This window comes from Triticum urartu, chromosome 5A, assembly GCF_056163025.1.
Source record: "Triticum urartu cultivar PI428250 chromosome 5A, HENAU_Tu73, whole genome shotgun sequence".
Taxonomy (NCBI): Eukaryota; Viridiplantae; Streptophyta; class Magnoliopsida; order Poales; family Poaceae; genus Triticum; species Triticum urartu.
In genome coordinates, this window is record NC_141877.1 from 602,841,391 (window position 1) to 602,860,049 (window position 18,659).

Sequence of the window (18,659 nt, forward strand, 5' to 3'; positions counted from 1 at the left end):
ATCACCAGATTTGTTAACACCACCATTTTGGAACAATTCTGTAACGCACAACTCAAATAATTATAAATGCAAATACATAAATAATTATTACGCAATAACAATTAGAAACACAAAAAACTTACTTCCTTTGGCAGAACGTTTTGCACGTTTGTTCGGTTTAGGGACCACATAAGGAGACTTGACATGTTGTGATCCTTTGCGCTTGCACCTGCCAGTAACCTCCTCCACTTCCTCTTGTACTCCTTGAGAACCAAGCGACGCATGCGATGCAATTTCGTCCGTCTCTAAAGATATGGCAGCTTTTTCATCTGATACTTCTGGTACTTGGATATGATCATCCATATCACCCTTGAAACTATCCCAGTACTCAGGTGTGTTTCCATGAGAAGTTACATCAACGCCGTCATCATCCTTTTGCAAATTCATTTTGGAAGGTGTGCGGAACCGGTCTGAATCATCTTTTTGATATACAAACTCTTTTTTCGGACGTCCACCATCGTTTGAAGACTCATTAATGCCTCCGTACAGATTCTCTTCGTCCTCTTCCAGGTTACTGGGTTTGTAGGAGACGCCAGTTTTGTTCAGTTTCTCAATCATCCTCTGCAAGAAAACATTTCATCTTAGTTCTTCAATTCAGTGATGAACATTAAAGTGACGTGCTCAAGTGTTACCTGTGCGCATAACTCTGGCAAACGAAGCATTTCCTTCCGAAGCTCATTCATCTCACTCAAAATCCGGTCCATAGTAGGCTTCTGGCTCGAAGCCTCCGAGGTACTGCCCTCTTTCCTCATTCCAGTAACGTTAGATTTTTTGCTACTAGCTTTCTTGGTTTTTTGAGCTTCTTCTTCCGCAATTTTTTTCAGCCTATACTCCTCTGTAATGTTGTCATCAATCTACAAGTGCAACAAGAGAATTATACATACAAACCATATGCACACTTTACTTTATTTCATAAATGTAAAAAAACCATGATTACTAGGATTACCATCCCAACACCACGACCATATTCATAGTCGTATTTGTCTCTTCTCACAGCCATATCTTCCGTCCAGTTCCTCATCAGCGGGCTCAACAATGCCAACGGATCATATTTTGGACCGGTGATTGGTTGCACCTTCTCCCAGTATAGGTACTGCAAAACACATAAACTAATTAAATTACATGTTCTTCCGTGACATTTTATAACAAAAGTGTTGAAATTAATAAATACAACGTACTTGCAAAAGGGCGAGGTTCCCCTGGGGCCACTGCCTAACATGGCCGTCCTGCAGAAGCTTATCAATCTCCGATGAACAGAATCGTGAAGTGAATGCATTCCAGTTGAACTTCCTTATCAACTTAATATTTTGCACTAAGGCATAGTATTTTTTCGGAACGTATTCATGAGACACTGGAGCAATTATAGTCCCTAAGAGAACTAGAAATGTCATCCGAATAAAGTCATCATCAGTGCTCTTATTCTTCACAATCTTTTCTATGAGATCATCAATCATGATCTTACCATTTTTCTTGCTAACAAAACTAACAGGTATTTTTTTGGTTGCTTTTTCTCCTTCAGTACTAAGAAACCCAAAAACATCCACTCCATTGTTTTTCCAACCAAATATGGTTGGAAAAACACATCATCAGGCCTTAGTGAAATAAGACCTTTACATCCAGCAGTACTTCCAGAACTCTCTTCAACCATGAATTTTTTGCTACTCAGATTGTAACCTTGGAGTAAAAAGTGAAGCAAAAAATCACGCATCTTTATCGATGGTATTCTAAACATGCCCTGCATATCCGTTTCATAAAACCTGAATTTCTGACTGGGTGACATTTTGTCAACTAGGCTAACCCACTTTTGAACAGAACATGGAATCACACCGTCGATATTCATACTGCATCAAATAGATTTCTGTCACATACCATCATACTGCTATGAGCCTCGTCGTATAAAAAACTGGAAAAAAAACGTACATGACGGCGACGGTGGGAGAGGCACCGGCGGCGTATAGAGGGTGACGGGTCAGGGGACGCAAGCCGGCGCGGGCGCACCGACGACGTTTGTACGGTGGGGCGACGGTGGGAGAGGCACCGGCAGCGTATAGAGGGCGACGGGTCAGGTCAGGGCAGGACGGCGCGGCCGCACCGGCGCCGTTCTGGAGTGTGGGGCGACGGGCGTCGTACGCTGGCAGCACGTGCAGATTGCGGCGGCGGCGAGACGGGCTGACGTAGAAGGAAAATTTGCATGCACGTTGGCTAACGACGTCGCTCGAGCGCTGATTGCGGCGTCGTTGTTAGTGGGACGGCCCCATGCACGCATGCGCGTCGGTTAGCGAGACGGCCGGCGTCTTTTTTTTTTGTGCAGGGCCTCATTTTTTTAACTAAATAAAATAGGCACATTTTTTTAACTGTATCAAATTTTTTTTACCTTAACCAATTTTTTTTAACTTAGCCAAACGTGCCCAATTTTATTAACTTAATCAAATAGGCTCTTTTTTTAACTTAGCCAAACGGGTCCAATTTTTTTCCACGTGCTACTGTGCCCTAGCAGGGCACGCACGCAAAAATTTGTCCCGTTTCGAGTCCGTATGGATTTTCTACGATTTTCTGGGCCGAAAACCCAGAAAATACTGCCCGGACGTGACGCAACGTGCGTTCGATGTCGGATTTCGTTCATTTTGGCCGTGGGGTGCCCGGGTGGGGCCCCACACGCGCTGGAAAAAGTTGGGTGCAATCCGTCAAACCGCTCAGGTACTTGCTGTGGAAGGGGGTGGTTTCGGTATGGCCGGAGGGGTCCCTCGGTCGCACGTCTCCGCTTCGCATCCGCCAAATGGGTCCAATTTTTTTCCACGTGCTACTGTGCCCTAGCAGGACACGCACGCAAAAATTTGTCCCGTTTCGAGTCCGTATGGATTTTCTACGATTTTCCGGGCCGAAAACCCAAAAAATACTGCCCAGACGTGACGCAACGTGCGTTCGTTGTCGGATTTTGTTCATTTTGGCCGTGGGGTGCCCGGGTGGGGCCCCACACGCGCTGGCAAAAGTTGGGTGCAATCCGTCAAACCGCTCAGGTACTTGCTGTGCAAGGGGGTGGTTTCGGTATGGCCGCAGGGGATCCCTCGGTCGCACGTCTCCGCTTCGCATCCGCCAAACGTGCCCAATTTTTTTCCACATGCCACTGTGCCCTAGCAGGGCACGCACGCAAAAATTTGTCCCGTTTCAAGTCCGTATGGATTTTCTACGATTTTCCGGGTCGAAAACCCAGAAAATACTGCCCGGACGTGACGCAACATGCGTTCGTTGTCGGATTTCGTTCATTTTGGCCGTGGGGTGCCCGGGTGGGGCCCCACACGTGCTGGCAAAAGTTGGGTGCAATCCGTCAAACCGCTCAGGTACTTGTTGTGGAAGGGGGTGGTTTCGGTATGGCTGGAGGGGACCCTCGGTCGCACGTCTCCACTTCGCATCCGCCAAACATGCCCAATTTTTTTCCACGTGCTACTGTGCCCTAGCAGGGCACGCACGCAAAAATTTGTCCCGTTTCAAGTCCGTATGGATTTTCTACGATTTTCCGGGCTGAAAACCCAGAAAATACTGCCCGGACGTGACGCAATGTGCGTTCGTTGTCGGATTTCGTTCATTTTGGCCGTGGGGTGCCCGGGTGGGGCCCCACACGCGCTGGCAAAAGTTGGGTGCAATCCGTCAAACCGCTCAGGTACTTGCTGTGGAAGGGGGTGGTTTCGGTATGACCGGAGGGGACCCTCGGTCGCACGTCTCCGCTTCGCATCCGCGAAACGTGCCCAATTTTTTTCCACATGCTACTGTGCCCTAGTAGGGCACGCACGCAAAAAAGTGTCCCGTTTCGAGTCCGTATGGATTTTCTACGATTTTTTGGAAAATATTTAAAAAGTTGGGTTTACAAATATTTAAAAATATTCCAGAAAATTCATAAATGTTAATGAATTTAAAACTATTTCAGATAATGTTAATGAATTCAAAAATTCTTGGATTCATAAATATTAATGAATTATAAATATTCTCTGGTTCATAAATTTAAAGAATTTAAAAATATTTATGAATCTTTTTAATTTAACAAATTCTTGTATTCATATATAACAAATTCATATATGTTAACAAATTCTTTTATTCATATATGTTAATGAATTCTTGTATTTTATTTGTTATATCTCACCTTTTTAATTCTTGTATTTTATTCATATATGTTAAAAAAATAAAAAATAAATTCTTTTTTTCATATATTTTAATTTTGTTATTCATATATAAAACAAAAAAAATAACAAATTCTTGTATTCATATATGTTAATGAATTTAAAAATATTCTCTGATTCATAAATGTTAATGAATTTAATAATATTTCAGAAAATGTTAATGAATTAAAATATCTCACCTTTTTAAATTTTTTTGTTTTTTATTTGTTGTATTTTTTATTTCAAAATTTCAATTTTTTCATCCACCGGCTTTACTATATGGACATATTTAAACAAAATCTGAACATTTCTAAAACACTTTATAAACATTTAGATACACTTTTTATTTTTTATTTTATGTGTTTTCATGATTTTTTTATTCTACAATTTTTCGATAATTGCATACCTTATTCTGTGCTATGTATATTCGATGCAAATTTTTTAAATATATTGTGAACATTTTTATGCATGGGTTGGAAAATTTTCAATTTTTCTCAAAATAAGCGTTCAATATTTAGCTAATTTTTTGAACAAACTTTGAAGACAAATTTAAACAAGACTCGAACAAACTAGATTGAACATAGAGATATTTTACATAGTCCATTCAACAATACCGAAACCAAATGAGTTTTTTCGAACCTAAACGATACATAGTTCATACTTAGAACATTTAAAAAAAAACTACTACTCCTCCTCGTCGCTAGCCAACAGATCGATGACCTCCGCGCCGTCACCGCCGTCACCCCCGCCGTCGTCGTCATCGTCGTCATTGACCTGGGCTAACCGCTCCCATTCGATGACGTCGTCGTCCGACGACTCCGACGCCTCCGCCTCCGCCTGCGGGAACACTGGCGGAATCGCCGCCGCCGCCTGCTCGGCGGCCTCCCTTGCAGCCGCCGCCGCCTCTGCAGCCGCCGACGCGCGCAGGGCGACGAGGTAACCCGGCGTATCGTCGGGATCGCCGTCCTCCCGAAGAACCAACTGCTCCGGCGGCAGTTCCACCTCCGGCGGGGCGGGGGGATCGGCGTGCGCCGGCGCAGGTGGTGGAGGAGCCCGACGGCCGCGCGCTGCTGGACGGGGGCGCGGGACAAGAAGGCGGCGGCGGTCGCCGATGAGGTCAGGCGTGACGCCGGACTCCGCCAGCCGGTACGCGCCGATGACGGCGGCATAGTCTTTGCCGTCCCAGAACGCATGACGGCCGGCGATGTTGTTGCGGTCGCCGGTCCGCTTCTCCTCCGCGGTGGCGCCGGGCCCGCGCCTCGGGTAGCCGTCCTTGTCGAGTTTCCAGTCATGCGGAAGACGGCAACCCGGCGGCACGAGGAGCCCGAACCGGTAAAGCTCCTCCGTCTCCGGCGTGCCTAGGCTCGACGGCCACGCGCTGGGTCCGTCGTCGCCGCCGGTGCCGGAGCTGCTGCCGCCGTGGAACGACATGTCGCCGGCGGCCTTTTGGGAGGTGGAGACGGGAGAGGAGTGGTGTTTGCGGCGACGGGTGGGGAGGAGCGGTGTTTGCGGCAACGGGCGGACGGGGGTGAGATTTATAGGGAGACGGCGGGGCAGCGGGCGGACGGGTGGTTGGGCTATCAATTCGACGGCAGTCCAGGGCGGCGGCGCGGCAGACGAGGGGACGGGGCGGCGGGGCGGCAGACGAGGGGATGGACGGGACGGGGCGGCGGGCCGCAGTTCACGCGCCACGACGCGCTTTCACCGGGCGACGCGCGGTTTGACCACCGACGCGCTTGACCACCGACGCGGTAAAAATAACGTACATCGCCACAGTAAAAAAAAAAGCGTACACGTACGTACGTTGACGGGCCGCGCGGGTACATCGCGGGGGCGGGACTGGGGGAGGGGCAGGGGCAATGACCATCCTACCCTTTTTTAAGTTTTCAGACGAAGGGGTATAGGACGATCAGGACCGTTGATGTTTTCAGGGGGGTTGTACCGAAGAAGAAGTGATTCCAAATTCATGTCTTTGGAGCTCATCCCTATGAAACCAAGTGCTGAAAATGATACTGTTATCTTTGGGTCTGGTTGTATGAGAGACGATAATGGTACTTTCTGTTCAACAGCTGAGCCATCAGAGTTATCTTCTTCCTCGAGTAAATCTGACCAGGAAGATCAAGGGATTCCAGTTCCTCTAAGTCCAATCAAGGAATGGCTTGTAGATTTTGGTGGCTTGATGATCTGCATATCTATTCGAACCGACATAGCTTGGTAAGTACTCCTGCAGCTCTAATCCATTATGTATACTATATGAACACATGTTACAATTACTTGCCTTGCATTTCCGATCTTATCATGTTTTGAAATTTGCATTTTATTTATGCATGAAACCTTGCGATTCCTTGATATTAAACCTCCCTCTAAATTACATATGAATTTCAATTATGTCAAGTACAAGTTACTTCAGCCAACGAAGCAGTATGCGCCATGGTGTGACGCTGTCCTTAAAACAGCAAGATTGACCGTTAGTATCATCGCCATTTTGAAAGAACAAACTCGCGCTTCAAAACTTTCTTTCGCTGATGTTACCAAGAGAGTAGCAGAATTTGAGAGAGGGCGCCATGCATTCATTTCAACAGATGCAACACATGTTGAAAGATATGTTGTGGTGCATGGACGGATAGTCCTTCAACAGTTTGCAAATTATCCAGATGAGTCCATTCGACAGTGCGCCTTCGTCACAAGCCTTGTCGAGAAGAGGGAAGAAAGAGGGCACGAAGCTAGCAATGAAGAAGAAATCTCAAGTGAGAGAATCTGAACCCAAGTGCAAAAAATGGCCCCAATATGAAAACGAAATCCTATGCGTGCGACAACCACAAAGTTGGTCAGCAGGATATGGGGTGATTACTGTGCAACCCATTTCCCAGAGGATTCAAAGGAGGGGGATGAGAATGATGAGCAAAATGTATCCGAGGAGGAACAGGAAGAAAATGAGGAAGATGATGTTAGGGAGACATTGAAGTTGGCGGGGAACATGTTTCGAGGACCTCGCCATCAACAAGGTCTAGAAATACATCTTCAGATGCTTGTGAAGAAATAGAATGGGAAGGTCAAGCCTTTGGGAAAACACCATCTGGAGAAGCTCTGTACAGAAGTGTGAGAGTTGGAGATCTCAGTGTTGCTGTTGGTGGGGCACTCACATTGGAAAGTGATTCAGGAGAAGCCATCATGTGTTTTGTTGAGTATATCAGTATGAGACACATGATGGCACACAGATGATCCATGGTAGAGTTATGCAAAATGGTTCACACACTGTCCTCACCAATGCTGCAAATGAACGAGAGGTGTTGTTTACCAATGATTGATTAGATTCCAAAGTAGGTGACATGAGAGAATCATTGAGTGTCAATATCCAGCTGATTCCCTGGGGCCACAAGTGCAGAAAAGAGCAGTTGGAAGCTATTAGGATGGAAAGGGCCAGGGCAGAGGACAGGAAGAAGGGTTTGCCATTGGAGTACATTTGCAAAAGCCTGTACTGTCCTGAGAAAGGTGCCTTTTTCTCCCTCCCTTATGAGAAAATGGGCGCCGGAACCAGCGCTTGCAGTTCTTTTGAGGAGCGAGAAGCGGTCCGTGATGAGTTCAAAATACTGTCAAAGACCAGCTTTGTCCTCAAGAATGTCACATACAATGTTCATGACTTCCTGTATATCAGGCCTGAGTTTTTCTCTCCCGTCGAGGGTCGTGGGACCTATAGGGCTGGAAGAAATGTGGGCCTGAAGCCCTATATGGTATGTCGTTTGCAGAGTGTCAATGCTGCTGCTGGATCTCATAAAGCTAATCGGAAATCAACAAAAGTCAGTGCAAGAAGGCTATACAGGCCCAATGATATTTCATCGGATAAAGCTTACTCTTCAGATATCAGAGAGGTTTGGCACTCTGCCTTATGTTTATCACATTTTTTTATGTGCATCACTACCATCATATTGTGCCTGTGTTTCCACCTAACTTTATGTTTTTTACACTTGGACTTTAATCTAGTTTTCTTTGTTGTTTGATCCAGGTGTACTATTGTGAAAATATAGTTAGTGTGCCTGTTGCGATGATAGAGGAAAAATGTGAGGTTACAGCAAATTGTTGGAGCTGATCGCCATCTCCTCTTCTTCTTCCTTTAGCTTCCTCTCAAGGCTCACGGAAGAACAAGAACAGAGTTATTTGGTGACCGCTGTATCACACAGCCGGCCATTTTCTCTTCTTCGTATTCTCTTTCTCAAAGAAAACATGGCGTACAACTCTTAAATAAAACACATACGCACGCACGCTTTCAGGCTGTGTGCATCCTGGATGTCGTTTGTGACATTTTGTTAGTGCGAAAGCTGGGTATAATTGGTATCTCCGTGATATTAATATACGCTCTTTAAAAAAACATACGCACGCACTCAGCCGGGGCAAACCCGCCTCGATTTTGTGGCACTAACCCATGCACCACTAACCAACTAACCCATGCGGCTAATCTTCTTCCTGGATTCTCTCCAGGGTCGTAAAGACCTGGCACGCAATACTAACAAACTCACCCGTCTACTCCTCAAGGCCTTGGCTTCAGCTTGCCGTTTCACACGGCGGCGTGCCGATTCACACGACACCGGGCATCTCACCATCTACATCGCTTCACACGATCTGGCATCTCGCCTTGCACACTTGCTGCTCCAAGACTCCTACCCACGACTCACCTAATGAACTACATGCACTGCAAAAGCAAAAACACATGCAGATATGAAATCAAGATTAAACCTAACAAGGATGACCTTCCAAATTCGAATCTTCCAGTAGTAGTTCAGCACGCCTTTTACTGTGAACATTTATATGATCCTGGCACTGGGGCTCTCGCGCAGGTCAGAATGATATTGCCAAATTTAATTTTGTGTTCATCTCATCTTGTTGACAAACTTCTTCATATAGTTGATTGAGTTTGCCTTGTCTATGAACCAGCTACTGACCAATGTTAAGCTCACCCTGGCAAGGAAGGCGCCTGCTTCGAGAAAGAATAAAGGGAAGCGGATTTGTTACGATGAGCAAGCTGGTTCAGATAAACACAAGGATGAAACACCAGACAACTGTCTTGTTGGTGCAAAAATGGAACCCCCCGACGCCGGTGATCACCGGAGACACGTCGGTTTAGCGAGACAAGATGGACACAAGATTTGCCGGAGTACAAACACCTCCGTTTTCTGTTTACCTCCACACAACTCAGCACACGTTACAATGGCGACCAACACGAGCTTTATACAGGAGCCCAAGCCGGGCACGAACCCAGGCCCCCTACTCCTACGCTGCCCCGCGATCCGCTCGGGCCCACAACGCGCACCGTACGCGCCCCGTCCACAGCGAGCTTGACCCGATCGCCCCGCAGGTACTCGCCAACGCAGGCCCAACGCACCCGTGCATGCACGGACACCCCCATGCACCACGTTCACGCACACACACACCACGGTCGATCCCTGGCTCGAACCAGCCGCGCCCAGCTCGTCCTGCTGTGCAACCCGACGCGCCCAGCACGTCCCGCTGCGCACCCGACTCGCCCACGCGCCCGGCTCGTCTGACGCCATGGCTTTATTCCAACACACCCCCTAAGCCATGGCTATGGCCTAGAGGAGTCCTTCATACTCGATCTCGGCGACGCCCAGCTCCGCCTGCTCCGCCGCCGGTTCCTTGCGCCACTGCGGACACACACGTCAGAAGTGTCCGCGCTCCCCGCAGTTGTGACAGCGGCCGCGCCGCTTCCCATCGCCGCCGTTGCCCGACGCCACGCTCCGCCCGTCGTCGTCGTGGCGAGCTCCTCCCCGCTGCCGCTCCCGCGCCCGCCACTACACCATGGTCAGCAGCAGCTGCTCGCCCCCACGTTCGCCGCCGTCTTGTCCACGGCGCCGAACCCGCTCGTCGAAGGCCTTCAGGCGACCGAGCGCGTCCTCGAACGGCATGGTGGAGACGTCGCAAAACTGCTCGATTCCGGCCACCGCCGCGTACAAGCGATCCGGCACGGAGTCGAGGAGCTTCTTCACCATCGCGGCGTCGTCCAGCGTCGACCCGAGTCCCGCGAAGCGCGCCGCCATGCTGCCGAGCTTGCCGGCGAAACCATCCAGCGTGTCGCCCTCCACCATGCGCAGCCTCTCAAACTCCCCTCGAAGAGTGCCCAGTAGCGCCGCCCGGACTCGGTCCGCCCCGACGAACCTCGCCTTGAGGCCCACCCACACCTCTGCCGCCGTTTTCTTGGACGAAACCTGCAGCAGAAGATCCTCAGAGAGCGCGCGGAACAGGTACGCCCGCGCCTGCTTGTCCTTCTTGGCAGTCACGGCCGCCGCCGCGTCCTCCGCCGGCTCCACCGCCTCCCACAGCCCGGCAGCGTCCAGGTCGGCCTCCACCTTGATTGCCCAAGTGGTGTAATTGTCATCGGTGAGCAACGGGACAGGCTGCGACACCGTGCTCCCCGATCCGCCGCCGTACGGGACGAGCGCCATCGCCGGCGAGCTTCTCCGAACCTGGCTCTGGTACCAAATGTTGGTGCAAAAATGGAACCCCCAAACGCCGGTGATCACCGGAGACACGTCGGTTTAGCGAGACAAGGTGGACACAAGATTTGCCGGAGTACAAACACCTCCATTTTCTGTTTACCTCCACACAACTCAGCACACGTTACAATGGCGACCAACACGAGCTTTATACAGGAGCCCAAGCCGGGTACGAACCCACGCCCCCTACTCCTACGCTGCCCCGCGATCCGCTCGTGCCCACGACGCGCACGCCCAGCACGTCCCGCTGCGCACCCGACTCGCCCACGCGCCCGGCTCGTCTGACGCCATGGCTTTATTCCAACATGTCTTGCAATTGCAAGCCTCATTATGTGTTACGGACAAGCAAATCAACAATGTTATGATAGTGTACTTGGTAACAACACTACCCTCGGTAGCCCAGTGTCCTTCCCTCAATCGTACCTCGGCTTGCCCCTCTCTCCCTGTTAATTTTCCTGTCTATGCCTTTGGTCCTCTTATAAGTTGATTCGATTGTTACCTCTTATGAGGCATGATCTCATGCTATTCTCCGGTTGTCGTTTAATGTTGTAAGATGCCATCCTCAATAATCTCCTTGCATATTTTATGTGCTCATTAATTCAGTCTTCATGATGGTGTGGTTGAGGCTATAAATATGTGGCAACGTCTTTCTCTCGGACCGCGAAGGACATTTGTTTCGCATGCTATTTAATTGCTCCACACAAAGCTTTGTTGTCTAATCATGAGAGAATCTTCGGCGTTAGAGACCTATTTGGTGGCAAAATAAATGCCTCCTCAGTTTTGTTCACAAGCTTCACCAACAGGGGCAGTACACTGTGAAAAGAATGGTTTTGGTGCCACAACTCTAGGGATGTCGCTGACACCCCTTCCACACACCATCACTCCTCAACGAAATAGTGTTGCAATGTATCCTGCCCAACCGTGCCTTCACTAGGTGCTATGTTCAGTATGGGGCGCCCACCATGTTCTGGATGATTTTGGGGCCACAAATCTAGGAATCTGCGCTCCGACATCAACTTGTGTAAGCCACACTTTTGAGGAAACAAGCTAGCTCTTGTTATTTGTCTGCAGCGTTTCCACTCGTACATCTCAATTCTAGCTGGGCGTTTCTCGATCTAGGACCTAAAGCCTACCGCCGTCCTGCCGAGCCGAATATGGCAGGTGGAGATCACCCGGGTCCTCTAGAACCTTCAGAAGGAAACTCTAGATCACCTGGGTGGATCGCCTACCTCTCCGATTGCTGGCCCTGGTCGTGGCTCGGCTTCTGCGTGTTCAGCCTCTTCAACCCCATGACCGCCGTCGATATCTCCCTGCTGCTACTCGGGTGGGAGAGCAGGCTCGTCACCAAGGTCGTCTTCACACCCAGCCCCGCCAAGGACGACATCGCCGCCGCCGCCATTTGTTGGGTGCATGGGTCAATAGGCTTGGTTACGTCGTCGCAGGGGACAAGGCGTGGACAATCATCAATCCCCTCTGCCTTCACGCAAGATATCAGCTCACCGACTTCCTCTTCCATGGCAAAGGTGTACGGTATGTTGGTCCAGACCCGGCGTCAAGTACTTTCTGACGACGGCGATATGACCGATGACGAACGGCGAAGACAAACGAAGCTCGCTGACGAACTTGACGAAGTTCCTTTACGCCGAGATGCACCGTAGTGCAAAGCTAGTCTCAACTCACGTTGAAAGCTAGCACCAGACCTTGATCGATCCACACACAAAGCCTCCGCAAGCAAGCACAGACCAAAGCTAGCCTGTTCTACCTAATCGATCTGTAGAACGCCTCCTGTACGTACACAACGGCCAGCCGGCCGGAACACACGCACGCACACTAGAATAGCTTGTTTGATGGCTACAGGAACGTGTCGTTCCTGCTACTTTATTGCTTCAAATCAGATCCACGGTCTGGTTGTTACAGGGTACAGGCTACATGTATATATAGCCTAGGATAGCTACGTGAGCACTACTACTCGATTTGCTAATCCTAGTCCTACACGGTACATGCAAGTGACCTACTCGTACATGAATTCCTATACCTACTCGGTGACTGCTACTAGTCCGTGCCGGACAGGGGCACCATGTCGTGGTTAATCCCAACAATCGCCCCCCTAAACACGACGTCGTCATGTCACAGCTCAGACGCCGATCCTTCTTCTCATCTCCAAGAACTTCTCTCGATCCAAAGCCTTGGTCTGGATGTCCGCCAGCTGATCATCGGTGCAAATGTAGTTGACTTTTGTCTTTCCTTCTTCCACGCAGTCCTTTATATAGTGATACATTGTATCAATGTGCTTGCTCCTTTCACGGCGCACTGGATCCTCAAGTAGAAAGATTGTAGACTCACTGTCAACATTGAGCACCACCTGTTCCGGTTCTCGTTCCATGAGATCACCGTGTAGCCTCCCTAGCCACATACCTTGACACTTTGCTTCACTTGAAGTCGATGTCATCATTTTCTGCTTTCGTGATAGCAAACTTACTACGCTTCCACCAAGAAAATATGCCACGGCCGAAGTACTCTTACGGTCGTCGACAATTCCTTCCTTGTCACTACCACTGTAGCCAAGTAGTTTCATCATCTCCTTCTTGTTCAGCTCAAGACGAGGTTCCATTGAAGCGACAATGTGATTGCAATCTTTCATGCCACTGCTTTCAAGTACCTTCCTTGCATATGCCTCCTGGCATAGTGTGATCCTCTCCGGCTTTTGATGTTCCTCCATCCCGAGGTAGTAACTCAAAATACCAAGATCATCCATCTTGAAAAGCTCCTTCATTTGTAGCTTGAACTTTGCAATCACCTTTTCATCTGCTCCAGTTATTAGCAGGTCGTTGACATAGATGCCAACTAGTAGACGATCCCTTCCTTCACCTCTCTTGTACATTGCATATTCTAGTGGGGCTTTCTCAAATCCAAGAGAAATTAATGTCCGATCAAGTTTGATGTTCCACTCCCGAGGTCTTGCATGCGGTAGCCCATACAAGACTTTGTGTAGCTTCAGTACTTTGTGTTCCTCCCCCTCTTTGATGAAACCCGGTGATTGATTCACATACACATCTCCTTCTATATATCTCGTTGTTCAAAAACGCGGAGTTTACATCCATGTGATGTACTTTTCATGATTCCTGAGCCGCGAGAGCGATGAGTAAACTCACCAATTCCATCTTTGCAACGGGAACGGACACTTCTTCGAAGTCCACACCTTTCTCTTGCACGTACTCTTTGGCCACAAACCTTGCTCTGTGCTTCATGCACCCTTCAACATCTTTCTTGACCTTGAATTCCCACTTGAGCTCCATAGCCTTTTCATTGTTGGGGAGATCCACAAGCTCCCATGAATTATTGTCATGGATCGACCCCAATTCTTCTTTCATAGCATGACGCCAACACTCCTTCATATTTGCGTCCAAAAATTCTGCCAGTTCATCGGCACTTGATAGACACTGCCATCCACTCCCGTTCACCTTTTCCGGATCAATTGTCCGAAGAGACTTCTCCGGATGTATGTCGGACACCGGTTGTAGCGGTACGGGTGTAGGTTCTAGTGCCTTTTCCTTCATTACCATAGTTGACGAGGAGTTTTCTGCTGCACGCGTTTCTTTTGGCGAAGCAAAAAATCCAGCCGTAACACATGGGCTGCATCCTCCATGTTCTGGCCGTTCTAGCACGGTCCTTTGGTTTGGTTGGCCTAGCCCACCACGTGAGCCTTCCAACGTTTCTTCTGCTAGGCTCCTCTCGCTACTGAACTCTAGACTTTGAAGCCCAGCGCTTGGACTGCTGCTGTTAGGCCTGCACTCTGCGCTACTTGATGGACCTTCAGCTGATGGCGCCCCAGCCACCTCTGTCGGGCTAATACACCATGGGCTGTTCTTGGTGATTTTAATGAGGTACTACACGCTCATGAACACGATGGAGTGGGCAATCGAAGCCAAGCACAAATGGATGCCTTTAGAGATGCTCTTGACATTTGCGGATTGTCTAATATTGGTTATTTGGGCACTAGCTGGACTTTCGAAAAGAAAGTGGCAGGTGGGACATTCACAAGGGTTCGGCTGGACAGATGTGTTGTAAATCAGGAGTGGTCGTTAGCGTACCCAAGATCAGAGCTAATTCACAGATCGGCTGCCTCATCTGATCACGCTCCAATACAGCTGAACCTGGCCGGCGTGCATGGCGCATGCAAGCGGGTCCAAAGAAGCTTTAAATACGAATTAATGTGGGAAAGAGACCCTGAGCTACAGGCGTTGGTGGGGGCTAGCTGGACAGCGACGGCGGGGAATTCTGTGGATGATCTGCATGCGAAGATGCAGCGATTGGCGGGTGACCTGTCTGACTGGGACAAACAGCACTTTGGCAGTGTACGAGGAGAGATCCAGAGATTAAAAAACGAGTTGGAAACCTTGCGCCTGTTCCCAGGTCGCACGGGCCCGTCACATGCGGAGATTAAAATATCGGATCGGCTGGTGGAGTTGTTCCACCGAGAGGAGATTTTATGGCGGCAACGAACTAGGCTAGACTGGTTGGTACATGGAGACAAAAACACGTACTTTTTTCACCTCCGAGCCAGTAGAAGACGACGGAAGAATCAGATCAAACAATTACAGCTCCCGGATGGAAATATGACAGACAAGAGGGAGGAGATGGAAGTTTTGGCAACCGATTTTTACAAAGCCTTATACACTTCAGAGAGGGTCCAAAATATGGAGCACGTATTGGATACCGTCCCAACAAAGGTCACGCCTGCCATGAATGATTTGCTGAATGCCCCGTATAGCCAGGAGGAAGTAAAAACGGCGTTGTTCCAGATGTTCTCGATTAAAACTCCAGGCCCCGACGGGTTTCCAGCTCATTTCTTTCAGCGTCACTGGGACATGTGTGGCGAGGAGGTAACAAGGGTAGTCCTGAGGATAGTAGAAGGGACTGAGACGGCAGAGTGCTTAAATAAAACAACCCTGGTTCTTATCCCTAAGGTAAAAAACCCCACACTTTTGTCTCAGTTCCGCCCTATAAGCCTTTGCAATGTGTTATATAAGATAGCTTCGAAGGTGATCTCTAATCGTTTGAAGCAAGTTTTGCCGGATATAATCTCGGAGGAGCAATCTGCATTTGTGCCTGGCAGACTCATTACGGATAATATCATCACAGCATACGAATGCCTCCACGTCATGAAACGGAACAAGGCAAAGAAACATCAGTCCGGTGCTTTAAAACTATACATGATGAAGGCGTACGTCAGGGTTGAATGGCCTTATCTGCATGCAATAATGCTAAAGCTGGGCTTCACTACCAAGTGGGTGGACATTGTTATGAATATGGTGAGTTCAGTAAATTTTTCTGTTCTGTTCAACGGGAAGAAATTGGAAGAGTTTAAACCATCTCGAGGAATCCGACAAGGGGACCCACTGTCTCCGTACTTGTTCTTGCTAGCAGCAGAGGGCCTTTCGTGCCTCCTAAAATCAAGAAGTCAGTCATCAAACTTAAGTGGGCTTTAGGTGGCAGCCTCGGCGCCCCCGGTCAATCACTTATTATTTGCGGATGACAGCCTGCTGTTCTTCAAGGCGAATAGTATGGGTGCTACAGAGGTAAACCAGGTGTTGGATACTTACTGTCAAGCTTCCGGCCAGCGAATAAATTATGCAAAATCATCCATCTTTTTTAGCAAAGGGGTTCCGGAATCGACTCGCAATGAGATAAAGGTTACGCTGAATGTTCCAAATGAGACTTTGAATGAAAAATATTTGAGGATGCCTTCTGACATTGGTTCCTCAAAGAATGGTGCTTTCAAGTATTTAAAGGATCGATTGTGGAGTAGGATCCTAGGATGGATTGAAAAATCACTTTCCACGACCAGGAAAGAGGTTTTGGTTAAGGCGGTTGCACAAGCGGTGCCAGTGTACTCCATGTCATGCTTCAAGCTGCCGAGAGGGTTGTGTGAGAAACTGAATATACTCATAAGGAAGTTTTGGTGGGGCAACAAGGAAGGCAAACGCAAACCACATTGGGTATCTTGGAAGGATATGACTCAACCAAAAAGCATGGGGGGTTTGGGTTTTAAGGATTTTGAGCTTTTTAATATTGCTATGCTAGCCAGGCAAGCATGGCGTTTATTACAAAACCCTGACTCTTTGAGTGCTCGCATTTTGAAAGTTGTATACTACCCTAACGTGACAATTTTGGAAGCTACTTTGGGATCCCACCCGAGCCAAATATGGAGATCCTTAGTAGAAGGCCGAGACACACTAAAGTAGGGAATCATCAAGAGAATAGGCAACGGAGAAAGCACCAGAATTTGGACAGAAAATTGGCTTCCGCGAAGTGAAATGCTTCGCCCTAATGGCTGCTTGTCAGCGAATCCTCCCCAGTTCGTTTCAGAACTCATCAATGAAACGACAGCCACATGGGACATTCAGAAGGTACGACAAGTCTTCTTGCCGTTTGATGCCAAAGTAATAACCAGAATACCCCTATGCACCCGCATCATGTCAGATTTCTGGGCTTGGCATTTTGAGAAAAATGGCCTTTTCAGTGTGAGATCGGCATACAATATGCTTGTAGCGACGAGGCAACGCCGGGAAGCCTGGCTGGATGGTCACGCAGGTTCGTCAGGCGCAAGGGAGGAAGAGAAGGAGTGGAAAACACTATGGAGGACCCAAGTTCTCGGGAAAATCCGTATGTTTCTGTGGCGGCTCTCAAAACAATCCCTACCAACCGAAGATGTTCGGTCTCATCGACACATGTCTGACTCCTCGACATGCGGATTCTGTGGATCACCGGATTCATGGCGACACTCCCTACTTGAGTGCACGACATCCAGGTGTGTTTGGGCTTTAGTAGAGAATGAAATCGGGCAGTCACTTGTGGAAAATATGAAACCCAACGCAAAACACTGGTTGTTTGCACAGATGGAAACGTTACCACATGCCCTTTTTGTTAAACTGGCGGTCACGTTATGGGCAATTTGGACGTCCAAAAGAAAGTCCATTCATGAAGGGATCTTCCAGAGCCCACAAACGGTGTACTCGTTCACAACAAGTTTAATTGGTGAGCTTGATCAAATAAAGGAAAGCAAACCGGAAGGGGCCCCAAGGACACATGTGGAAAGAAACAGGCGAACCCGATCACGAGCCCCACCAGCAACTTACGCCAAGGTCCATGTTGATGCAGCAGTGAGGACAAGCCTGGGGGGTTCTGCTGGAGTAGTATGCCGCGATTCAGCAGGAAACTATCTAGGCAGCAGTGCACTGGTGGTGCAAGGCGTAGATGACCCGATGACGCTGGAAGCATTGGCATGCAGGGAGGCACTTTGCATTGCCAATGACCTCCTCTTACAACGCTTTGTAGTATCCTCAGATGCAAAAGGGGTAGTCCAAGACATCAACCGAGGTACGCAGGGAAGGCATGGCGCAATTATCAATGAGATCAAGCTTCGGTCCATCAACTTTTCTTGTAGTTTTATTCATGAAGGTCATGCATGTAATATGGAAGCTCATAAGTTAGCTAGATACGCTTTGAATTTAGGCCCTGGGCGTCATGTATGGTTTGGCCAACCACATGATGTAAACAAAATCCCACTCATTGTGAACTTTGAGCAATAAAGATTAGGCTTAATCCCTCCAAAAAAAAAAACCTCTGTCGGGCTGCTTACTGGCCAGCCTCCTACCAAGTTCGAATTGTGCGCACTTGCGCTACTAGGCGCAGCTCTCCAAGATTCGTTCACCGGGAGACCAAGTGCTCCTGTTCCTTCGGCGCCTCAACTGCCTTTTCCCGCTGGCTTGACAGTCGCGACAACCACGTCTTGGTCTTCTTTCGACGCACAGCATCCATCTTCGTGTCTATAACTTTGACACGAGTTTCAGAATCCTTCAGTCGATCAGGATACTGACTGTTTCTCCATGGTTATGCACAGGCAGCTTTTGCCGCATCTGCTCCAGCAAAGTTAGCACTTACATCCGTAGCATAGACATAA

General features: G+C 48.6%; 1 protein-coding gene and 2 pseudogenes across 1 annotated transcript; 1 reads left to right on the top strand and 2 right to left on the bottom strand.

Moving 5' to 3' along the window:
* Positions 1-620: 620 nt before the first annotated feature.
* On the bottom strand, positions 621-1,493 carry LOC147973253 (uncharacterized). The gene is made up of 3 exons (XM_087521999.1): positions 1,218-1,493; positions 986-1,132; positions 621-893 (listed from the first exon to the last, which is right to left on the bottom strand). The coding sequence occupies exons 1-3, from the start codon at positions 1,491-1,493 to the stop codon at positions 621-623; spliced, it is 696 nt and encodes a 231-aa protein (XP_087378125.1).
* Positions 1,494-5,619: 4,126 nt separating this feature from the next.
* LOC125507442 (DNA (cytosine-5)-methyltransferase 1A-like) overlaps positions 5,620-18,659 on the top strand; it is a 152,612-nt pseudogene continuing 139,572 nt past the window's right edge.
* Positions 9,863-10,645, bottom strand: LOC147973254 (uncharacterized; annotated as a pseudogene).